The sequence below is a fragment of the Natator depressus genome, chromosome 14 (genome assembly GCF_965152275.1).
Source record: "Natator depressus isolate rNatDep1 chromosome 14, rNatDep2.hap1, whole genome shotgun sequence".
Taxonomy (NCBI): Eukaryota; Metazoa; Chordata; order Testudines; family Cheloniidae; genus Natator; species Natator depressus.
Window position 1 is genome coordinate 19696400 of NC_134247.1, and position 21523 is coordinate 19717922.

General features: G+C 40.3%; 2 protein-coding genes across 9 annotated transcripts in view; one reads left to right on the forward strand and one right to left on the reverse strand.

The window, feature by feature from the left end:
- LOC141998651 (tubulin-specific chaperone D-like) overlaps positions 1-5741 on the forward strand; it is a 263541-nt gene extending 257800 nt beyond the window's left edge. For all 6 annotated transcript variants that reach the window (XM_074971510.1, XM_074971511.1, XM_074971515.1 and 3 more), the window contains 2 exons: positions 50-134; positions 5132-5741. In XM_074971510.1, coding sequence (XP_074827611.1) covers positions 50-134; positions 5132-5143 — 97 coding nt within the window. In that variant the 3' untranslated portion in view covers positions 5144-5741. The remainder of the gene's footprint in view (positions 1-49; positions 135-5131) is intronic.
- QTGAL (queuosine-tRNA galactosyltransferase) overlaps positions 4925-21523 on the reverse strand; it is a 304979-nt gene continuing 288380 nt past the window's right edge. For 2 of the 3 annotated variants that reach the window (XM_074971521.1, XM_074971520.1), the window contains exons 11-13: positions 20402-20476; positions 9983-10071; positions 4926-5258 (exon numbers count right to left, since the gene is read on the reverse strand). In XM_074971521.1, the coding sequence (XP_074827622.1) occupies positions 9991-10071; positions 20402-20476 (156 nt within the window). In that variant the 3' untranslated portion in view covers positions 4926-5258; positions 9983-9990. Of the gene's footprint in view, positions 5259-9982; positions 10072-20401; positions 20477-21523 lie in introns of all 3 variants that reach the window. The other variant, XM_074971518.1, reaches the window with a different exon arrangement.

The following is a 21523-nucleotide window of genomic DNA, read 5'->3' on the forward strand; positions in this document are numbered from 1 at the left end:
TGGACTGAAAGCATGAACATTAAAAGGAATTCTCTTGTCTTGGTTATAGGGATGCTGAATTACCACTAGTGAGAGAGAAGCGCAACTATCTCTGTGACCTAATGAAAGTGCCGAAACCGCAACTAGTGTCCAAGGTAGAGTGTGGGGTTTTTGCTATAGAATTTTCCTGAAGAAACAAAAAAAAGCATCAGTTATTTTACTAAATATCCTGTACTTGTTAATGACATCTAGAAATCCAAGACCCATGGGATTGTGCTAGAGATAAGTACAGAATGTATGGAGTTGTCTAAAACAGTTTTTATAAAACCCTCCAATCCCATTCCTTGAAAACATTCCAGACTTCTGGTGCAAAGCTCAACTTACTGAGACAATGCAAGCATGAAATAATGTAGCACAGATGCCTGTGTGTACAGTGTGTGTGTCTGTGTTTTGTGGAAAAGAATGGTAAGAATTTCCCCTTCAAATTTAATAGCAAAACTAAAATTCCATGACTTATGTGACTTCCTATACATTGATTCTGCATTTAGGATAAAACTGGTATTGAAAGATTCAGGAAAGTTACATTCTAAACCCTAATAATAAATAAAGTACTCCTGAGAAGTGACAACATGTAACCTTAGGAAAGAATTTCCTTACTCAGTTTAATATCCACATGGTGGGCCAGATTTGCAGAAGTATGCAGCATGAAGCCAGCGCAGTTTTGAGTACAGCTCATCCTCCACAGGAGGAGAACTCTGTTTTGATCACTGTGCCTCTAAGCCAGAGAAGCATGAGAGAGGTTCTTTTCCTCCAGATATGCGAGACAATGAGGAGGAAGATGTTGGCCACCAGGATAAGCAGGCTAAATAATACCCAAGGACAAATGTTAAATACACTTGTCCTCCCCCTTCATTCTTTCTTTATGCAAATTGTTAGGAAGGCATGGAAAATGGTTCAGGTGGCAGGTCCTGAAATTCTACACAGTCACCCAAAGCCAAACTCTTCACTGTCCAAACTTGATGCAACAGGTAATTCCTGCAGAGGGAGTTTTCTTACTAAAGGACTCTGCAGGCACAAAGAGAGATGCCATTCTTAGAACAGATTTCACAGCCTCTTCAGCAGCCCTACTGTCACTAGCAAGCACATGCTTGCTAATGCTACAGTGTCCTGCTGTGATGAACTAAAAACCTCTACCTCCAGAACAAAGAACTCAGACTGATACCTAAAGAAATACCAGTAGCTGCTGCATTCATAAAAAGATGATGCATGGACTCTCAGTTGTCCTGGCCCTAACTCTGACTTAATCCCTGACAAGTGTAAAATTTATCTGTATCTCAAAAGTCTTAGTTGGAATCCCATCCATGGAGAAGCTTGATAAGATGGTAACCGATTATATGAACAAAGTATTAACTTTCTACTCCTGTGGGATCAGACACAGACAGGGGGCAGAATCTCATTTCAGCCCTACTCACAGCAAAAGTACCAGAGTAGAGATTCTTCCTGTTCCAGGAGAAACACCTGGGCTCAGAGTTCCATAAAATCCAAACCTTTCTTCCAGTTTGAACAGAGTGACTGAGATAGGGCCTGCTTCCCTTCAAAAATAGGACCCAGGTTAGGATATCCTGTGTTGCAGGCATCAGATTTCAGTCCGGTTCACAGAGGTGATAAAGGAGATAGTGTAAGATGAATATTATCTGGAGCTCCAGGCTCTGCAGCTTCCAGAGATGAGAAACAAACCACACCAAAAGCACTAGAGTTTGTCCCTTAAGGCACCTCCAGAGCTCTCTTCCATCATCACCGAAGAAAGGTATCGGCAAGAGTATGAACAGCCTGATGAAGAAAACAAATTTCAGGACTATTGTAGTCTTTCTGGAAGGTCTAGCAGAAATTTACCTGCATATTCCAGTGAGATTCTCAAATAGGGTGGAATACCCATTGGGACATATACTTGGAGAAGTATAGGTAATGGTTCTGAACAAAAGTAATCCAGCCAAAATGTAAAGGTGAGGTTCTTCATCAGAAGGGAGGGATAGCTCAGTGGTTTGAGCATTGGCCTGCTAAACCCAGGATTGTGAGTTCAATCCTTGAGGGGGCCATTTAGGGATCTGGGACAAAAACTGGGGATTGGTCCTGCCTTGAGCAGGGGGTTGGACTAGATGACCTCCTGAGGTCCCTTCCAACCCTGATATTGTATGATTCTGTGATCAGGGAAGCGGACCAAAATTGTTGGGACTAGACTCTAGCTCACAGATGGTCAAATCTCTCCTCTCCCACCTTCAGCTATTGAGAAGATCAGGGGACACCAAGAATGCTGGGATACCCAGACCTAGTTGAGCTTCCAGAGAGGTCTCCACTTCATTTTCCCAACTGGCAGGATTTCCTACACCAGAGCTGTCTGCTGCATCTCATTGCAGACAGCTAGGTTTTTAAGACTTGCAGGTTCTCCACCTCTTTTGCCTGTGTGAGACTTGAGACAAAATTCTGTCACTTCAGTATTGCAAGGTCAGAGCAGTGAGCAGGCTCTCAATCTTTCCAGACTACCATACCCCTTTCAGGAATCTGATTTGTCTTGCGTACTTAAACTATTTGTTTACAAAATCACCACAGTATACCATTACTGAAAAATTGCTTACTTTTTCATTTTTACCATATAATTATAAAATAAATCAATTGGAATACAAATATCATACTTACATTTCAGTGCATAGTATATAGAGCAGTGTAAACAAGTTATTGTCTCTGAAATTTTAGTTTGCACTGACTTCACTAGTGCTTTTTATGTAGCCTGTTGTAAAACTAGACAAGTTGATGTACCTATCCCCTGGAGCAGTGCTTCTCAAGCTATCTGATGTGGGGGACCGGCAATTTTTTTTTCCAATGTGAGCGCAGACCGGCACCGGTCCACGGACCACCACTTTGAGTAGCACTGCCCTAGATGACCTCTGCCTACCCCTAGGGATATGCGCACCCCTGATTGAGAACCATTCTCTTAGAGGATGGCCTAGACTTGGCCTGCAACCTCTTTCTATTGCATTTCTGCAATCACTTTGCATTCAACACACTAACTCATCTATATTTCTAGGTATATCACCAAATTAACCAGCAGTCAAACCTCTTCCCTAGCGAGAATCTGTCTACAATGCAAAGACTCTCACAATCAAGCTTATGGCATTTTATTCCTTTTCCATAAAGATATGCTTCTTAATTGCAACCACGTGAGCTAGAAGAGTTTTCAAAATCTTCACTCTCAGATACTACCCATAATGCATCTTCTGTGAGGACAAGGCTGGTCTTAATCTTGAGTACAGATGGCTCTAGGGTAATTCTTCTTTTGTTTTTCCCAAAGTCTAACACCAAAAGAAAAAGCACTGCATGTGGCAGATGTGAGAAGAGCAGTTCAAGTATTCCTTAGTAGAATCAATTAGCTTAGTAAAACATCATTTTTATTCTTCTCCCTATAAGTTCCATGCATGTGCTTGAAAGTATCTAAAATCATCCATTCTTAGGTAGATTCAATAGCGATGCTGAAACACATTCATCAGCAGAAGAGGCTGGCGCCTACTCAACGCTTCCATGATCAGCAGCCAGAACAAAAATCTATAAAATGGCTACCTGGTCATCCATCATCACCTCACATACTTGACTGTTCTTCAGAAGAAAAATGTCAGCAGGAGGATGCTCTCAGCTATGGATTTAAAATAGATTAACACTACTTGGGAAAGGGTAACATTCTTTTGTCCCATTTGTCATTCCATCCCTACGTCCCAGACTGGGGGAAAGATTGTGATACAGAAATGTGCTAAAATGGGGCAAGCTGTGGAAAGTAAGGATTTGCTGTTAATTTATACTTAATCTTTTACTTAAAATGCAGCATTTCCCCCACAGTTTTGGAGGTATTCATACTGGTAGAAGAGTTGTGGCCAACCCCTGGAACATTAGATAAGATTTAACTGCCTCTGGTGTTTGTAAGTAGAGATACAACCCAAGTGTGTTGTGCTGTAAGAAGCCAGGTTCCGAAAGGAAATTATCATGTAACACATTAAGTCACAAAACCAGTTATTTGTTTTGTTCTGAAAACATTGATAGTAAAAGGGCCAAGAAAACCAGCTGCTGAAGTGATTCTTACTCCCCTGATATACATTTAGTTAATTTGTACAGCAACCAGAACAGATAAAGAAAAATTCTTAACGTTCTCATCTGGTAAATCACTCTTGTTTAAAGTGAAAGCTAAACTTGTGAGTGCTGATGTTTTAATGAATTGGGAGATTAAGACTCTTGTTTTACTATCAGTGTTGACTGCTCTTTGCTTCATCAATGTTATGATTAAGCATTTCAAAATGTAGAGGGTATAAGATAATTGGTAAGAAAATTGTCTTGAGAGCCAGGTGAGTTTTAGACTCATATGAAAGATTGGAAAGAAAAGTGAACCCTCCCCTTTGATAATATGAGGCACCTAATGTGTACATGTGTTTGGGGAAAAAATATTGCAAATACTGTAATGTGAATCTTTCCTTTAGTATCCCATCAAAGTCAGTAAAGTTACAGGGCAGAATTTGGTGCTTTACTACTTCCTCCTCCTCCTTATGGTTTTCTAGCAATGCTAATTAAACACTTGCAGAAATAAAAATAGCCTTGCAGTTTACTTGAAAACTTCTATTTGTTCTAGCTAGTATTAAAGAATGACAATCCCACTTGCAAACCTACTGTGTATTACTAGTGGAGGAGTTTCTCAGCAGTTAAATCCAGTGACACAAACATTTTTCCGTAGGGATGCGGGGTGTATGAGAGAAAATACACAGCACACTCTACCTTTCTCTGAGAGCTTGCCTCATAAAAGTAGAGGAAAAATACAAACGTGATTAGATAAAACCAGGCATAACATTTGAATACAAGCCACTTGAACTTTATTTATCTTTTTGAAAAACATGTGTCAGTTGAATCAACATTTAAAATATTATTCATCTATGTTTTTCTTTTAAATCTAGCAGTTGTGATATTTACCATCTGTTAAAATGCAATTTACTTTTAAAACAAAGTCCTATTTTCCTTTAATTGATAACATGCATTCAGTTATTAGTTGGATTAAAAGTAGCTGAGTACCCTACCTAAAAGGAATTTCATAAGTTCTTCTTTTTTTGTTTCCTGTATGTAGAGTGCAGCATAGTAAAGCAGTCAGTGTTCTCTGTTGCTTTGAAAACTGAAGCTCTCTGGCACTTGCGTCATGAAGGAGGAAGCGATCTGTGCTGTGGCATCTTGATAAAGTGGAGTCTCAGACTGAGCTACAAAATATGATTAACAAAATTAATGTAAAGAGTGAAAAAGCAGCCTGTTTATCTGTCACTATCTCTGACCACAATATAAAGGCAACAAAGGTCCATTATGTTTTCAGTTCTTAAATTTGTTATCTGTAGCCACAAGATGGCAGTTTGTCCTCATGATCTTTGAGGTGCTTTTGAATGCCAGTGTCTTGCATTCCTCTTATAAAACCTGAATTACTGCATCTCCTCTAAAATCATAGAGCTTGTCCTTGTGTATTAACCATTTACAGGTGTGGCTAATGCTTGTGGTCAAGATAATGTAACAATTCAGAGTGGCAATACTTAATGGTAATTAAATCTTTCATTGTTACCTTCAGGTAATACCTCTCTCAATAAACTGTTCTTTTATTGCCTTCAGCCCTGACTTATGGTCTGCAAGCAAAAGCAGACAATCTTCGTTCTGGGTAAGGTCAAAGCCTAAAATAAACAGAGACTGTTGAATAGTGTAAATGAGTGGTGACTTTGTGTTATAAGCTAGAGTTCCAGAGACATCAAGCAGAACCTCACTTTTCTAACTGAGGAGTACAGAGGTGATAGTCAGTGCTTCAGCCAATGCCCTTACTGTTAGCAATTTTTAAAAATCAATCATCTGTTATCAGCTAGTCACATTTCCCCTCAGCAGCCCCCTGGGCCTCTAAAATAGATCAGTGATTGCAGGCTACATTGAGTGTTGACAGGATAGTACAGGTAAACCTTTTTATTTGTTGTTTCATGTAAACTCTACCCCCTTCATGTATGTATTACAACAATTTATAGTAGATTATGCCAATTTATGAGCATGAAGAGCCAAATTCAGAGATGCCATGGTTATCAGGTAGACTAACCACATTTATTGTTCACTTTGTGAATATCAGAAATGGTTCTTTTTGAACATTTGTTCAATTTTAAAAAACTCTTGTTTGTTGTGACAAGCTGCAGTTCTCCAATTAACTTAACATCCACATAAGTGCTCACACATCCAAGAACCTGGCCAGCTCTTGTGAATTATGAAAAACTAACACCTGCTTGCTTTTAACTTAATGTTCAAAAATTAATTCCACAAAACAAGCATTACAACGTACTAAAATAAACTCTCAGTATTGGTGCAAACCAACTGTTTATCTCCGGTATACGTGCAGCACAATCAGTGTTTTAAAAAATTAACTGTATAGCTGTGTCTGCACAGGTAATTAAAATAAGAACTGAGGTCTCACCAAGCCATGATTCTACTGTTGGTAACATAGTGACCTGAAAGTGGATGAGAAAGGACCACTGTTAAATGATGATACCACTAGCAATTTGCAACGGGTGTGACAGCGCTTGAAAATAGACAGCCCCATTGTTCTTCTGAGTGCAAGGATAGGACACTGAAAGTGATGAACTACATTAGTTTCTGTACAGAGTGAATCAATTCATTCCGCATTTTCAAAACCAAAATTGCAACCAGTCATTCTCCATAAAGAGGCACCTAATAAGAAATGATACGACAGCTGATTTTTTTTCCTACAGAAAGGCCAACTATAAAAACCTATAACTTAACTGCATTTGACATTGAGGAAACCTACCTCTACTGTATAGTGAAGTAAGAGTGAGTGACAGGATAAGCACTTGTAGGATGCTTTGCTCCAACAGAGGGGGTGTGGAAACTGATTTTTAAGCTTATCTGACATACAACAGGATAGCACAGGCTCTTTTAGTATGCTACATAAACCCATTCAATCCTTTCTCTAGAGTCACAAGGGAAGTTCATTATATGAATGATTTTCAACAAGCGTATTAAATAGTTTTCTTCCTGAAGCAGAAATATCCAAAAGCTAAGGTGGCAAGATTTTCAATTTTGCACAAGTGAACAAGCCCAGAAAATAGCTTTTGTTAATATTCATACCAAAATGATTTAGGGCTAGATCTCAAGTACATACACGCTGCAAAGAAATGGCCCACTACCCTTGAGGACCTATCTTCACAGGTGTAGGAATGGCTCACACCTCAAATACCACTCCTTATAGAACAGAGATTTTCAAACAGTGGGGTGAATCCCCAGAGGACCGTTCCAGGGGGCAAGCAGCCATGATACGTAGCTTGGGCTTCAGCGAAGCATAGCAGGGCTTGAGGAGGGACTGGAACCTCCATCTCCTGACTCACCTCTTTTTGTCTGGATCGGGGGGTCATAACACAAAATTTTAATTCCAGGGGGGCAACTCAAAAAGTTTGGAAACTGCTGTTATGTTGTATAATCACTGTTTGAATTGTACCAGCTAAAGATGATGATTGACTGTAAGAATAACTTTGTGGCCCAGTTTGGCAGGTGGCTGTATAAACCTGACATGGTTCTCACAATTGTTAGCTTTGCTGAGATTACCAAGTCTGGTCCCAATGGAAATTCAATGAATAGACACCAATCTGCTGCAGCATAATAGTTAGGGATGCTGCTAACTGGAGTGATATCAAAACAAAGCCACTACTAAAGCAGGCTGGATTTAAAATGGCCACTTAGAGCCAGATTTTGAAAAGAGCTCAGTAGCCAATGTGCTTTTAAATAATATGCAGGTACGGAGATCTTTTGCGCAGTCACCTATATATCAGTGGGATGAGTATAAAAATTGAGCCATTTCACCTCTCTATGAGAAACTGACAATGCAAAATTCTAGTGACGGGATCACCATCTCTTTAAAATCTAGGCCCGAGGGGTTTGGTTACCAATCCCCTGGTCTGAGAGGCCAACACCAGCGGTTTATGCGCTATTCTAGAAAGAAAGCTGCAGCCACTTTTTTCATATAAATACTACATTCTGAGCAGCAAAGGATAAACACTGTGAATTTATAACAGCCTTTTCCTCCGCTTCTAGCTGGTTGGCAAAAGCTGCAATTTCAGGCTCTTTTACATGTAACTGGGAAATCAGAAATATTTACCAGAGGCACAGAACATGATCAGCAACTGGGGAGGGCAATGAAATGGTCTCAGTATTGATAATCTATACATGGAATGGGGTCCTGGGAACAAGAGTGAAGTGATGCACGTGATTAATCAATTCAAAACAGGGTATGCATGCAAGTAGCAGGGAAATGGAGACGCAGGCTCAAAGTTACAGGCCTCTTCTCTGAAAGGAGCCATTATTAACCAGAGGTTTTTGAGGTGGGGAGGCACTCTTCTCCACACAGATTTTATAATTTAATTCTGCACAGCTGGTCAAGGAAGCAAAGGCAGCAGTACCCTTTTACTAAACAGAGTGACAGCACTTGCTGGAATTCTTTAGAATTTGAACTTAGTATATTTTTGTAATAAATTTGAGTATATTGATGGTATAACATACAGCTTGATAGGGAATGGCTCTGGATGCTGTGAGCCATTTCACCAGCTCAGACCAACTACCATTCAAGTAGGCAACACTTGTTGTCCAGCCTAGTATCATGCAGACAGAGAAAAAACGTCAAAAGATAGCATATACTGTATGGCCCCTCAATGCTATGCCATTCTCAGGCTGTCAAAATCACCCAACAAACAAGAAAGATGAACACCAAAGATAAAGATACTGATAAAGGAACAACAGTAACTAAGACAACTCTTTATTCTGCGGTTAAATAAGTAGTGTAACTAGCAACCAAAATATCTGTTACTTAACCAGAGGAGAGATTTTCCAAAATAATTAGTGATTTTAGGTGGCCTACTTTATAAAGCTTAGACCCCTTTAAGGTTTTTTAAGTGCTACGCAATTAGAATCAGACCTGTCTACTGTGTCAAGCTGGGCCCCCAGAATTACTAGGTAAGGTAAATTACCTCTTCATTATGTTAATTCACATCTAATAAACCACTAAGTGGCATCTTTCACTTGAGGGATAGTCTAAAGCAGAAGCTGATCTGAGGTTTAGTTCATTCTTGAGCAAAGTTATAACTTGAGGTCCTCAGTGCAAGAAAAACATTACTTCTATGTTAGCAAAAATCTACCTATTTTTAAGCATACACAATAGGAGGCTGAGTGAAAGCTCTGAGCATCTATATACATTACTCTCTGGCTTCCATATCAGTTCCCATATACACTATACTCCTAGCACGTCTGAATCACAGGGATGCCATAATTTAGGGCCTCTTTAATCCCTCAGCACTAGCCGTTCACATAGATACAAAGCAGTAATGCAAAGATTTTACCTCAGGAAACAACAGCTGCTGTTGTCAGTAGCAGGAGATTAACCAACTCCAGGGAATGGCTTGGGGCCCCTGACCACTCTGGACAGAACCTGAGTCACCAAGGTCTCTAAACACTTTCATTGTTGTGAACATTTAAACTGATGTGTACATTTTGTTTGATATGGCTGTAATGTTTCCTTATGGTAGCAGCTTGCTCTGTAATCGAATGGATAGTACTGGATGGGCTACTTACACCAAGAGTATAAGCAGCAGTAACAAATTTTGTATACTTAAAATAAGCAACAAACATAGCACATTTCACTATTGTTTTTGTGATAATAAGCAGGAAGAATCACAATTATAAACTGACTACTAAGCCAGTAATGTGCCATATTAACAACTGGTAAATATAGATATCAAAAGTATAATTTTATCCTGCCTTTAGAAAAGAATACATGATCAGAAGAGATACACTGGGTGAAGTTCAAATTACTAACTATAAAACCTAACCCTCTCTGGACACAGTTTTGTTTTTAACATACACATCGCTCATGATATATAAAGCACCAATTTCACTGCTGTACCTCAGTGTTCAGTTGAAATGATGATAATCCAGTCCCTCTTTCAAATCTAGTGTGTTCAAGTTTTCTTCAAATGCTCCACCTGTCAGATCCTGTGGGATGAGAGACAGCATTAGTTCATTCAGGTGAAATGAAGAAAAGCCCAGTTGTTGATCTAAAAATTAATAAAAGAAGAGTTGAGAAATCTCTCTATCTGTGCATACATCCCCCCACCCTTCTAAAATTATTGCATTAGTTTAGAAACTCATGAGCCTAGACAGCTTATTTCCAGAGAATAGAGAAAGCTTTAAAAAAAAAAAAGTTTTACTTGTATCTCTGAGTTCAGAGTCTGGTTTGTTCTTTCCTTCCCGAACTGGTCATGTTCTGGATCAACCCCCAAGGCACCCCCCCACTAACCCCTGGAAACAAAAACCTTGTAGCTCCAGAGAGAAATACTGGCAGCTTTCAGACTCTCTTTTCATCCTCAGCTCATGGGGTGAAAGCCGGCATGTTCAAGAACTTTTCCAAGCTAGCCCAGGGGGGATGGTCACCAGTTCAGACTGGTGGCAAACAGCTCATTCTAACTGCTAAGCACAGAATAGGTTTGCACTGAAATCAGCTCTGCAGAGGACTATGTGTGAGTGCTTTTTTTAAGTACATGCATTTTAAGAGACTGGAACGAGGATGCTATTTAACAAAATAGTAATAATTGTGGATTTTGCATAATGATGTGCTTGTCTCATGAAATGCACCTTTCATCAAGCAACTGGCATATTAACCATAGTTACAGGTGTTTCCTTCAAATCCTTTTTACTGTCTGGACAGAAACTTTATATTTTTGTTCCACGCACAAAATTGCAAGGCAGTGATACAGACTCAAGTGAAATAGTGATGTCATTAGGTAAACATGCCAACCTCAGCATTTCTGATGTGATACTTCACCCTCCTATAGTCTTTAATTTCACAAATCTTTAAGCTCTTCATAAATAATTTATTAATCATGACAATACCCTATGATGTAGGTAAGGGATAAACCAGGATTGCTGCAGCCTCCCTTTGAGTGAAACACAGCAGCTGTGTTAAGGGCTTTAACAACACACACCACCACTACGAAATCGTACAGGAAAGAAGTAAAGCATAATACGTACAATGAAACAGCCGGAAGAATTCCGGGAGGCAGAATGTTCAACTGTCCTGGTCAAAATCTGATGAAAAAAATTGCTGCGGGATCTTTAATGACCACAAACTATCAGAACCTCAGCTTTACTTCTCACCCAGCTGAGGGCATCTCCTGCTTCCCATATCACTGAGGGGCAGTCAAGGAAGAGTGACATTAACAGAATCTCTTACAAACATGACTTCTCATAGCATATAAGTGTTCCCTGGAGCTCTCCCATTCAAGCAGTGAACTGCCCTATTCCTGCTTTAGCACATGAGATGTGAGAATGCTAACAAAAGTATCCAAGTAGTGCTAATGTCATGTCTACAACCTGGATCATTGCTGCCTTTAGGGAAATAAATGTTGGATTCTGTGAGTATCAATAAAGCGGTGTTACTCCTCCTTCCATGCTCCTCCACTTCTCAGAGGGTCAGGTTTGTGGTTCTGACTTTTTAAAGAACAACTCTTCATTCCTTCTCCTGCTTGAACTGACAGATGAAAGGAAACATCTGCAGGCACATTGCTTCAGACCTCAAACCCACTCCAGCGAACTGTGCCTCAAAATCATATGGCTCTAATTACCTTTTTTCATTCTTCCACTTTAGCCTGCACGGCAAAAAGTATCGAGAAAGCTGCTGCAGCGCCATTTCAGCAATATGGTAACCACAAGCCCTAGTGCTAGTGTTTATTGAACTCTGATGCTTTCTGTGCCTGAGAGTGATATAGTGGTAACTAATACATAATTTACATAGCACCTTTCATCCCAAAAGAGTCTAAAGCAATTTACAAAGTGCTCAACAAAATACCTAAGTAGGGTATAGGCCACTCACCACCCAAACACTGCTAGCTCTGGGGCAGAATGTGGCAGCTGGACACAGCAACACTAAACCATTTAGGACAGGAAGTACAGACTATCACACCCAGCTGGAAATGTGAAATAAAATGAAATGTGGCTATTTACACATGGACACTAAACACAGAATCTGCAGACTTCAGAAGTGAGAAGCTTTTTTTCAAGGAAGTCCTTGCTTTACAAAAACAACGCCCAATTGCTCAAAACTGTTTGACAAGTTCATTATGTTTCTTTAGAGACTGCTGAGCTGGGGTGTTGTGAAAGGCCCTTTTTGTGTGTGCGCTAACCATCTCCCATTCCCTTGGCGAGACACCCCTCCCCCCAACTACAGGGACTGCTGGTGTGCCTGTCCCTGGCACAAGGAGCCCAAGATGTGGGGGAAGCTGTGCCCTCTTCTCCCTGGCACACCTAGGTAAGGGCCAGGCACAGGATACAGTTAACTCCTGTGCCACCTCCCCCTGGTATCCAGTCATTGCCACAGCATCTCTCCTCCCACTCAGGAGACAAGGTAGACCCCATATCAACAGTGTGCGCTTTATAAACAGAGCAGACTCTTCCCCTTCTCCACAAAATCCCACTCTTTTTTAGAAGACCAGTAGCTTCAGGGCCCTGACTCTCTCATTTGCTCAGCACCTGCTTCACCTACTGCAATCAGTGGTAGTTGAGGGCACTTAGCAGTTTGATGGACTGGGCCCTAGTTTTGCGATTCACTTGAGACCACATATGTCAGTGGTCTATGTGCAAGACTCCCTGCTCAAGTTAATGGGGAATTCTACATAAGAATGTATGGCTAAGTTATGACCCATGGTCTTCACCTCTCCCAAGCCAGGACAGAGGGAGCTGGATGAGCCTCCCACTGCGTTGTCAGAGTTCTGGATATAGGTTTATTTTCAAGTTCTGTTTTGTTTTTTAAAACTCAGATGTTAAATTAAGCAGGGTGGTTAAAAGGAATCCCATCATTCCCTGAGCAGCAGGTTGGGGAGCTGAAACGCGGCATGGCTTTACACAGCTGAACTAAAGCAGGAAGCTGCCAGGAAAACCTACTGTATTTCACACACTGTAGCTTTTGGCTTCTTAATAGAGATTTGAAAGTAGAAAAGCCCTTTTCACTTCAAGCACTTGGAATCCAACCTGAGCCACAACACTCGGTGGAATAGAACTGGAGCAAGAAAGGGCATGCTCCTCTCTCCTACTTTGGGCAAAGTAAGAAAAAAAAGAACGCAAAGCTGTAGGTGAAGCAGGTTTTCAGGTTTTGGAATAGAATTTGGACCATCAAGAGCAAAGATTTTATTCTCACAATGAGCAAAACACGCCAGTTCACACACACCCATTTTCTACCTCCACAGAATTGCAGCTGTAGCTCTTTGGCCTAAATGTGCTGAAAGCTTTTTACAAATGGAGCAGGGACTGCATAGTGTAGCTTTTCCTTTCAAGAACTAATCTTAAACGTTAATGACAAATAATACCAGCATAAGCCAGAAAGGTGCTGCCTGCAAAATCCAGTGAGCAAGCAAGCACTATACTGAGTAAATGGCAGTCATGGAATTTCTACATAAACAATCCATTTATTAAAATTATTTAATCTTCTCAAGTGAGCAGGCACAAACTAGGCATGTTTTGCAACAGCTAAAATCTACACTGGAACGGAAAACAAGCTCTTCTTGTTCTGGGTCGCAAAAGAAAGGAAAACAAGCCTATGGAATGTATTCTTGTACAATATTTTAAACAACAGGACAAGTCTTCAGGAGAAATGCCACCTCATTCCAGAGCACAGGATATTGGAGCCCAGCATGCAGAGACCTTGCCATGATCAACTCTCTCTCCAGAAAAATCTATCAAACCTCTATGGTACTTGATGCACCTGGAGAAAAAGGCACCTCAAAAATGTTATCCTCCATTTTTAAATCAATGAGGCCTTAACATGGCTGAAATTATGGAGAGAAGAAGGGGCCTGCATACTAAAATTATGTGAGACAGAGTATTCTTCTCCAGATGTTAGGACAGGCTCTAGGAAAAGGGTGAATGCCAGCTCTTGAGTAAAGGTGAACCTGGCCCTGTTCCAGGATACTGACTTGTGCATTGTGGCAGCAACAGTTAAAGGATAGAAAGAAAGCTGAGAGTGAGAGATAGCCCAACATAGAAAGGATTAATCTTGCAAATAAAATAAACAGAGGAATATAGAGGCTCTCCATACAAAAAGTAGAAATCTGTGCAGATTAAAGGATATATAGTACTGAGGGCCAACGACAGCAGGAGAAAGAGGCAAAGGAAAGCAGCATCAATGTAGAGATGCTTTGGAAGGGCTGCTACATGCTACTAAGGCCTCACTTCAGGATTTAAAGGGAAATCGGAGTCAGGCCTCAGACTATATTACATTGTACTGTACAGTCCTACCTTATTGTGCACATTTCATTTATTTAGTTTCATAGTATGTATACATGAAATTTTCCTTTATATTATTATTGACTAGTCCATCTTATGTTAGTAAACATAACTTACTCCATATCCCTGAAAAGATGCCAAGAACTTACTACTTCTCTGAAAATGGTACTGTGGGCTTCCATTGCTTACTGGATCTCTCTGACTATAATTCATGAGCACTGTTTACAAGTACAGTAAAAGGAGACTCCTGACAGCTCTGCAAATTCAGACTGGAATGTGACAGCCAAGCTGGGGTTTTTCCTGCTCATTTATCAGGAGATTCTGAAACCCAATTATACAATTGCGCAATCACACTGTTTTCATTAGCCTTCAAGGTTTGCATGTAACAGATACCACTTTTTCACAGTCATTCGTCAGAACAAAACTGCTCTTTAATTAGTGTGAGACCTTTCTTCTAGGAGCTACTGAAGGAATCATAGATAGGTAACATGCTTAGCTTCACAATGCTAAACAAGTAAGATGAATGGGTGATTAGTCCTGCCAAGTTTTTGATGTAGGGATAATTGTTTCATATTTGGTTATGTAATTTATATTATGCCCACCCTGTACAGCAATATAGGGGGGAGAAACCTGTCTGTCAATGGGGATGTATGGGTGCAACAGCCCAGGATGTTGAGAAGCCTGTTAATGACTTCTATTTAAGAAAAACTTGTCTAAGAACTGAGAGGATGTGCTGCTAATTCTGCCTTCCAGAAATCTCTGACAATTGCAGGTAACAAGTTCAGCAGGGAATACCTGGCTAGGTCATACTTGTTGCAAGAGCACATATTCAGATTTGAGAACTGTTACTCTTAAGCATTTCAGAATAGGGTATGTAAGGTTGTTTTATTTGTCTGCGTGACCTGAAACACACACCTGGGCAAAATGATTTGCCCAAATGGTTTGAAAATTTCTCTAAAACACGCATTTTGTTTCCATATGGCACACGCAAGAAAGATGTTCTTTTAGAGGGGAATTTCATGTCTCAAATATAGTAAAATTAAAGAATCTCCTGCTTACATCATAGTGTGACTCATTAAATCAGTACTTTTTTTGCATTGTTCCCACTGATTAATTTGTGTCAAAAGCACTACAATGCCAAAGATATCCATGACTATGGAAAAGGCTTCTCATATAATCAGCCTTAATATTAGTTTGTGTTAATTCCCTTCCCATTCCATCACTGATTATATCACTGTTTTTCTGGCTATTGCACCTAGTTTACTCTTTGTTTTTGATGAGCTGCATAACTGTGTCTACAGGCTGCTCTGCTACCTCCAACTCCTTTGTGATCGTCAGCAGAGATGGGATTGTGAAAGCTCAGATCTGACAGCACATTCTGGGGGGAGGTGAATTAAATAAATAGCAGTGAGGTAGGTCTGTTCAGCTTATTTTTCAGACGTGGGCTGCACAGAAAACAAAGCAAGTTCAAACAGTCTAAAAATATAATAAAGACCGAATCCTCAGCTTTATACTTAAGCCTGCACAATATCATCACAGATCAATGAAAGTTCAACATCTCTGCAGATTTCAATCAGTTTAGAAACCATTTCCTGTAGTGGTCAGGTCTAAAGTATGAGGACTTCTCCACACAGGAGACCTAAATCTTTTAAACCACAGTGTGTTACAGGCTTGTTTTGTTTTTGGTGTAGGGCTGCTTTCCAGAGCAGATTAAAAATGACTACCGAAAGGTGTGGTCATTCCAGTCCAGCCACAATAGCACAGCCAGTAAGAATCAGATTTCAATTTAAATCAAGCTCATGCAGCCTCTGCGAGAAGGTGTCATACTAACATAAGTTACACTATGTGTATTGTTGGCAGAAAGAGGGACTGATGGAAGAACACTACATAAAGGTGACCTGCAAAGGCAAAAGGGGAGAGAGAAAAAAAGAGAGGCAGACTGGTCCAGTGGACAAGGCTCTGGAGTGGGACTCAGGAAACCACTGAACTTGCTGGGTGACTTTGGGCAAGCCATTTCACCTCTCTGGCTCTGTTTCTCCCCTCCCATCCCATCTTTTGTCTTGTCTGAGAAGATTGCAAGCTCTTTGGGGACCAACCTGTGCTATACATTTGAACAGTGCCTAGCACCAACGAGCCCTGATCTCAGTCAAGGCCCCTGGGCACTATTATACAACAAATAAATAATAATAATAAATAATAATAAACAGGGCTTAAGATCAGGTTTCAATTCCTGGATCTGCCACAGACCTCCTCTGTATCCTTGGACAGTCATTTAAGCTCTCAGTGCCCCATCGTTAATGTGTACAAATCGAGTTGAGATCCTTAGAAGAAAGAAATCTCAAAAGAAGCCCTTTCTCTTTTCAATTTAGTCCTTGTCCACTTGGCCGCTATTGTATTCTCTTATGGTTTTAATATTGCTCAAGGCCTGTGCAGTGGCCTCTTTCTCTGCTACCTCACTAGCAGAATTTATGATCTCAGCTCCAGTAACATCAGTTTTCAGAGTAGCAGCCGTGTTAGTCTGTATTCACAAAAAGAAAAGGAGTACTTGTGGCACCTTAGAGACTAACAGATTTATTTGAGCATAAGCTTTCGTGAGCTACAGCTCACTTCATCGGACGCATTCAGTGGAAAATACAGTGGGGAGATTTATATACATAGGGAACATGAAACAATGGGTGTTACCATACACACTGTAACAAGAGTGATCACTTAAGGTGAGCTATTACCAGCAGGAGAGCGGGGGGGGGGGGGGGGGACCTTTTGTAGTGATAATCCAGGTGGGCCATTTCCAGCAGTTGACAAGAACGTTTGAGGAATAGTGGGGGGTGGGGTGGGGGGAATAAACAAGGGGAAATAGTTTTACTTTGTGTAATGACCCATCCACTCCCAGTCTCTATTCAAGCCTAAGTTAATTGTATCCAGTTTGCAAATTAATTCCAATTCAGCAGTCTCTCGTTGGAGTCTGTTTTTGAATCCTTGTGTTGTAATATTGCCACTTTTAGGTCTGTAATAGAGTGACCAAAGAGACTGAAGTGTTCTCCGACTGAATGTTATAATTCTTGGCGTCTGATTTGTGTCCATTTATTCTTTTATGTAGAGACGGTCCAGTTTGACCAATGTACATGGCAGAGGGGCATTGCTGGCACATGATGGCATATATCACATTGGTAGATGTGCAGGTGAACGAGCCTCTGATAGTGTGGCTGATGTGATTGGGCCCTATGATGGTGTCCCCTGAATAGATATGTGGACACAGCTGGCAACGGGCTTTGTTGCAAGGATAGGTTCCTGGGTTAGTGGTTCTGTTGTGTGGTGTGTGGTTGCTGGTGAGTATTTGCTTCAGGGTGGGGGGCTGTCTGTAAGCAAGGACTGGCCTGTCTCCCAAGATCTGTGAGAGTGATGGGTCGTTCTTCAGGATAGGTTGTAGATCCTTGATGATGCACTGGAGAGGTTTTAGTTGGGGGCTAAAGGTGATGGTTAGTGGCATTCTGTTATTTAATTTGTTGGGCCTGTCCTCTAGTAGGTGACTTCTGGGTATTCTTCTGGCTCTGTCAATCTGTTTCTTCACTTCAGCAGGTGGGTATTGTAGTTGTTAAGAATGCTTGATAGAGGTCTTGTAGGTGTTTGTTTCTGTCTGAGGGGTTGGAGCAAATGCGGTTGCATCGTAGAGCTTGGCTGTGGACAATGGATCGTGTGGTGTAGTCTGGATGAAAGCTGGAGGCATGTAGGTAGGAATAGCGGTCAGTAGGTTTCCGGTATAGGGTGGTGTTTATGTGACCATCACTTATTAGCAACATAGTGTCCAGGAAGTGAATCTCTTGTGTGGACTGGTTCAGGCTGAGGTTGATGGTGGGATGGAAATTGTTGAAATCATGGTGGCATTCCTCAAGGGCTTCTTTTCCATGGGTCCAGATGATGAAGATGTCATCAATGTAGCGCAAGTAGAGTAGAGGTATTAGGGGACGAGAGCTGAGGAAGCGTTGTTCTAAGTCAGCCATAAAAATGTTGGCATACTGTGGGGCCATGCGGGTACCCATAGCAGTGCTGCTGATTTGAAGGTATACATTGTCTCCAAATGTGAAATAGTTATGGGTGAGGACAAAGTCACAAAGATCAGCCACCAGGTTTGCCGTGACATTATCAGGGATACTGTTCCTGACGGCTTGTAGTCCATCTTTGTGTGGAATGCTGGTGTAGAGGGCTTCTACATCCATAGTGGCCAGGATGGTGTTTTCAGGAAGATCACCGATGGATTGTAGTTTCTTCAGGAAGTAACATCAGTGTTACCATTAGCCAACAAGACAGCTCAGACAGTAGGGTGCAAAAGTGTAAATGAGGATGTTACCTGGCCACGGTCTCTGGGTATTTGACACCAAAATTGTGACTATTTTCATTCTTAATTTCACATCAACAGAAAGGTGATTAAAAGATATTGAGATTCCAGAGGCCATTTCACAAAGATTCCATCTAAGTAGACCAAATTGTGGCTCCAAAAACAGTGTCTTTAAAGGTGCTATGCAGTATAGTGTAGTCTGCACACAGAATACAGTCACTGATAGAGAAAAGTACTGTAAAATTACAGTTGAAATCATGGACCAGAGTTTTCAGAGCAGACAAGATATTGTATAGCAGCTTCCTTGTCAGGGCTTCAGAAATTAGATGCACTGCATAATAGGTTACACAGCTGTTTTGTCCTCAAGTCTTCCACCCACCATTATGTTTCATATGAAAAATTAAATTAGTTGCAATATTACTAGCCAATGTCAGGCTTAGTATCAACCTGTCTACAGGATAATGCCCTGAGGTACTTGCAGTCTGGTTTTACAACTGTGAAGTACTTTGATCTCTGTACTGACCCTAACCTTGGGGGCGCTAAGGTCAAAAGGGATTGCAGAGGATGAGTTTCAGCTAAATAATCATACAAACTGAATAGGTTTTAAATGTCTTTGTTTATATGAAGGAAACCTGCCAATATAGTATTTAAATATGTAGCATTAGTTGCAAGTTTCAGTAACTTTTAGTATTCACAGTGAGAGTGTATTTGCTATCATGCCTTTCAGCATCTGATCTGATGCTTTTGTGTTGTTCCTTATTTGGGTTGTGCTATGTTGTTATTTTAATGCAATAGCAGAATATCTGCTGCTCATCTTTTAGTAATTCAGGAGTCAATCGAATGAGTGAAAGAGAAAGCAGTTGCAGTCTTTGACTCTCAGCAGTACTCAGACGCAAAAGAGGCTTAAGGATGGGCATGTTGCACACGATGACTTAAGGGCCTGATTTATAAAACAAAGTCTCTGTTTCCGCACCCACAGTTTGTGTGCCTGAACACAGTTATGGTTGCAACATTTTCGGTATAAACAAGGGCAAGTGACCAACCATGTCTGCAACATGCAACCACATTTGTGCCCACAAAACTGTACGTCAAAAAGGGAGACCAGATTAAGGACCCTTTAAAGATATCCTTGCTTTTATTACTCTTAATATTACTCCAACATTTCCATTCCCTCCCTGTAATAATCTCTAAAAACAATTTCACAAAATTGGCCTCTACATCTTCGGATGAGTTTTGACTAAAAACTAGGGCTGTCGATTAATCGCAATTAACTCACGCAATGAACTAAAAAAAAATTAATCGCCATTAATCACACAGTTAAATAATAGAATACCAATTGAAATTTATTAAATATTATTGGATGCTTTTCTACATTTTCAAATATATTGATTTCAATTACAACACAGAATACAAAGTGTACGGTGCTCACTTTATGTTATTTTTTATTACAAATATTTGCACTATAAAAATGATAAACAAAGAAATAGTATTTTTCAATTCACCTCATACAAGTACCATAATGCAATCTCTTTATCACGAAAGTGCAACTTACAAATGTAGATTTTTTTTTTAAACGCTTGACAGCCCAACTAAACACACTTCTATAAACCACTGGAAAATGTGTTTTATAATAAAAACAAAAGCACACCCTTAATTAGGGTAATGCTTGCAGATACAGATGTGGTTCATTTAGCTTATGTCAAAAACTGTACTCACCAACTTTACACAGATAACGAAAGGTGGGGTCGCGTCTCTGAAATGTTGTATGGGAATTTTGGGTTTTGGTCTCTCCTGCAAACAATGAAATTTGGTTAGAAGACATAAAGGGTTATTTTTAGCTCAATAATGGGGGTTGCTTGGCATTAAAGAGTGAAATTGTATTCAAAGATCATGTATTAGAATGGCTCAAGTGGTTATATACTCATGCTCATTATTTTGCCTTTCACTTCAAATACAATGTAGTTTCTGGGTCACCATAAACTACTACTTTCTGTAACACCCAATAACTAATTTCATCTGACCACTACTCTTTCATACAATCAGCTTTCTTAACTCCAACCTACAGAATGTTGTTTCTGGTGCACTTTTTTATATGACCACTGATTTGAGATGTATACATGCCTTAGACAGATACACACATGATTTCAGGCCAGAGCTTATTACACAAATATTTCAACTGGATCGTCAAGAATGAAGGCCCTGGATATTACAAAGTTACTAAACACCTCAATTCCCATTGCCTTCAGCACGAGCTGACGGCATACGTAAGCTTCTCAGAGTACTGAGCTCCAAGGGTCTGACTGCCCAGTGAAATCAAGAGCACTGAATCTGGCCTTATGCTTACAGTAGATTCTTGTGAGTGGAGCTAAATTGTTTTATTACCATAAAAATCGATATTGCACCAGGACTGTGACACTTTCATTTTAGATGGTTCATTTACTGCCATTTAAATATCTTCTTCCTTTATCTTGAGTGGCACAAAAACCTGCTGCCTGCATTTTGTCCAGGTGATTCCCAGCTGGGCTAGTGAGAGAGATGTCACCTAGGGAGCATGTTACAATCTATCCTTTGGATTCTTCTTCAAAGAGAAATACTGTGCTAGGTTGAATATGGGTCTATAAATAACCATAAACTTTTCTTTCTTTCTCTCTTTCACCATAGATTTTAGCTTTTATGCATCATGAACCAAATCCTGCTCCCACTAAAGTCAGTAGCAAAACTCACTTCAACAGGAGTTTGGCCCCATACACAGAATACATTAAAAAGATATTTGTTTTTCTTCCCCTCTAAACTGACCACATTTTCAGTGACTGCAGTGTGCTCCTGGCTACCTCTCAA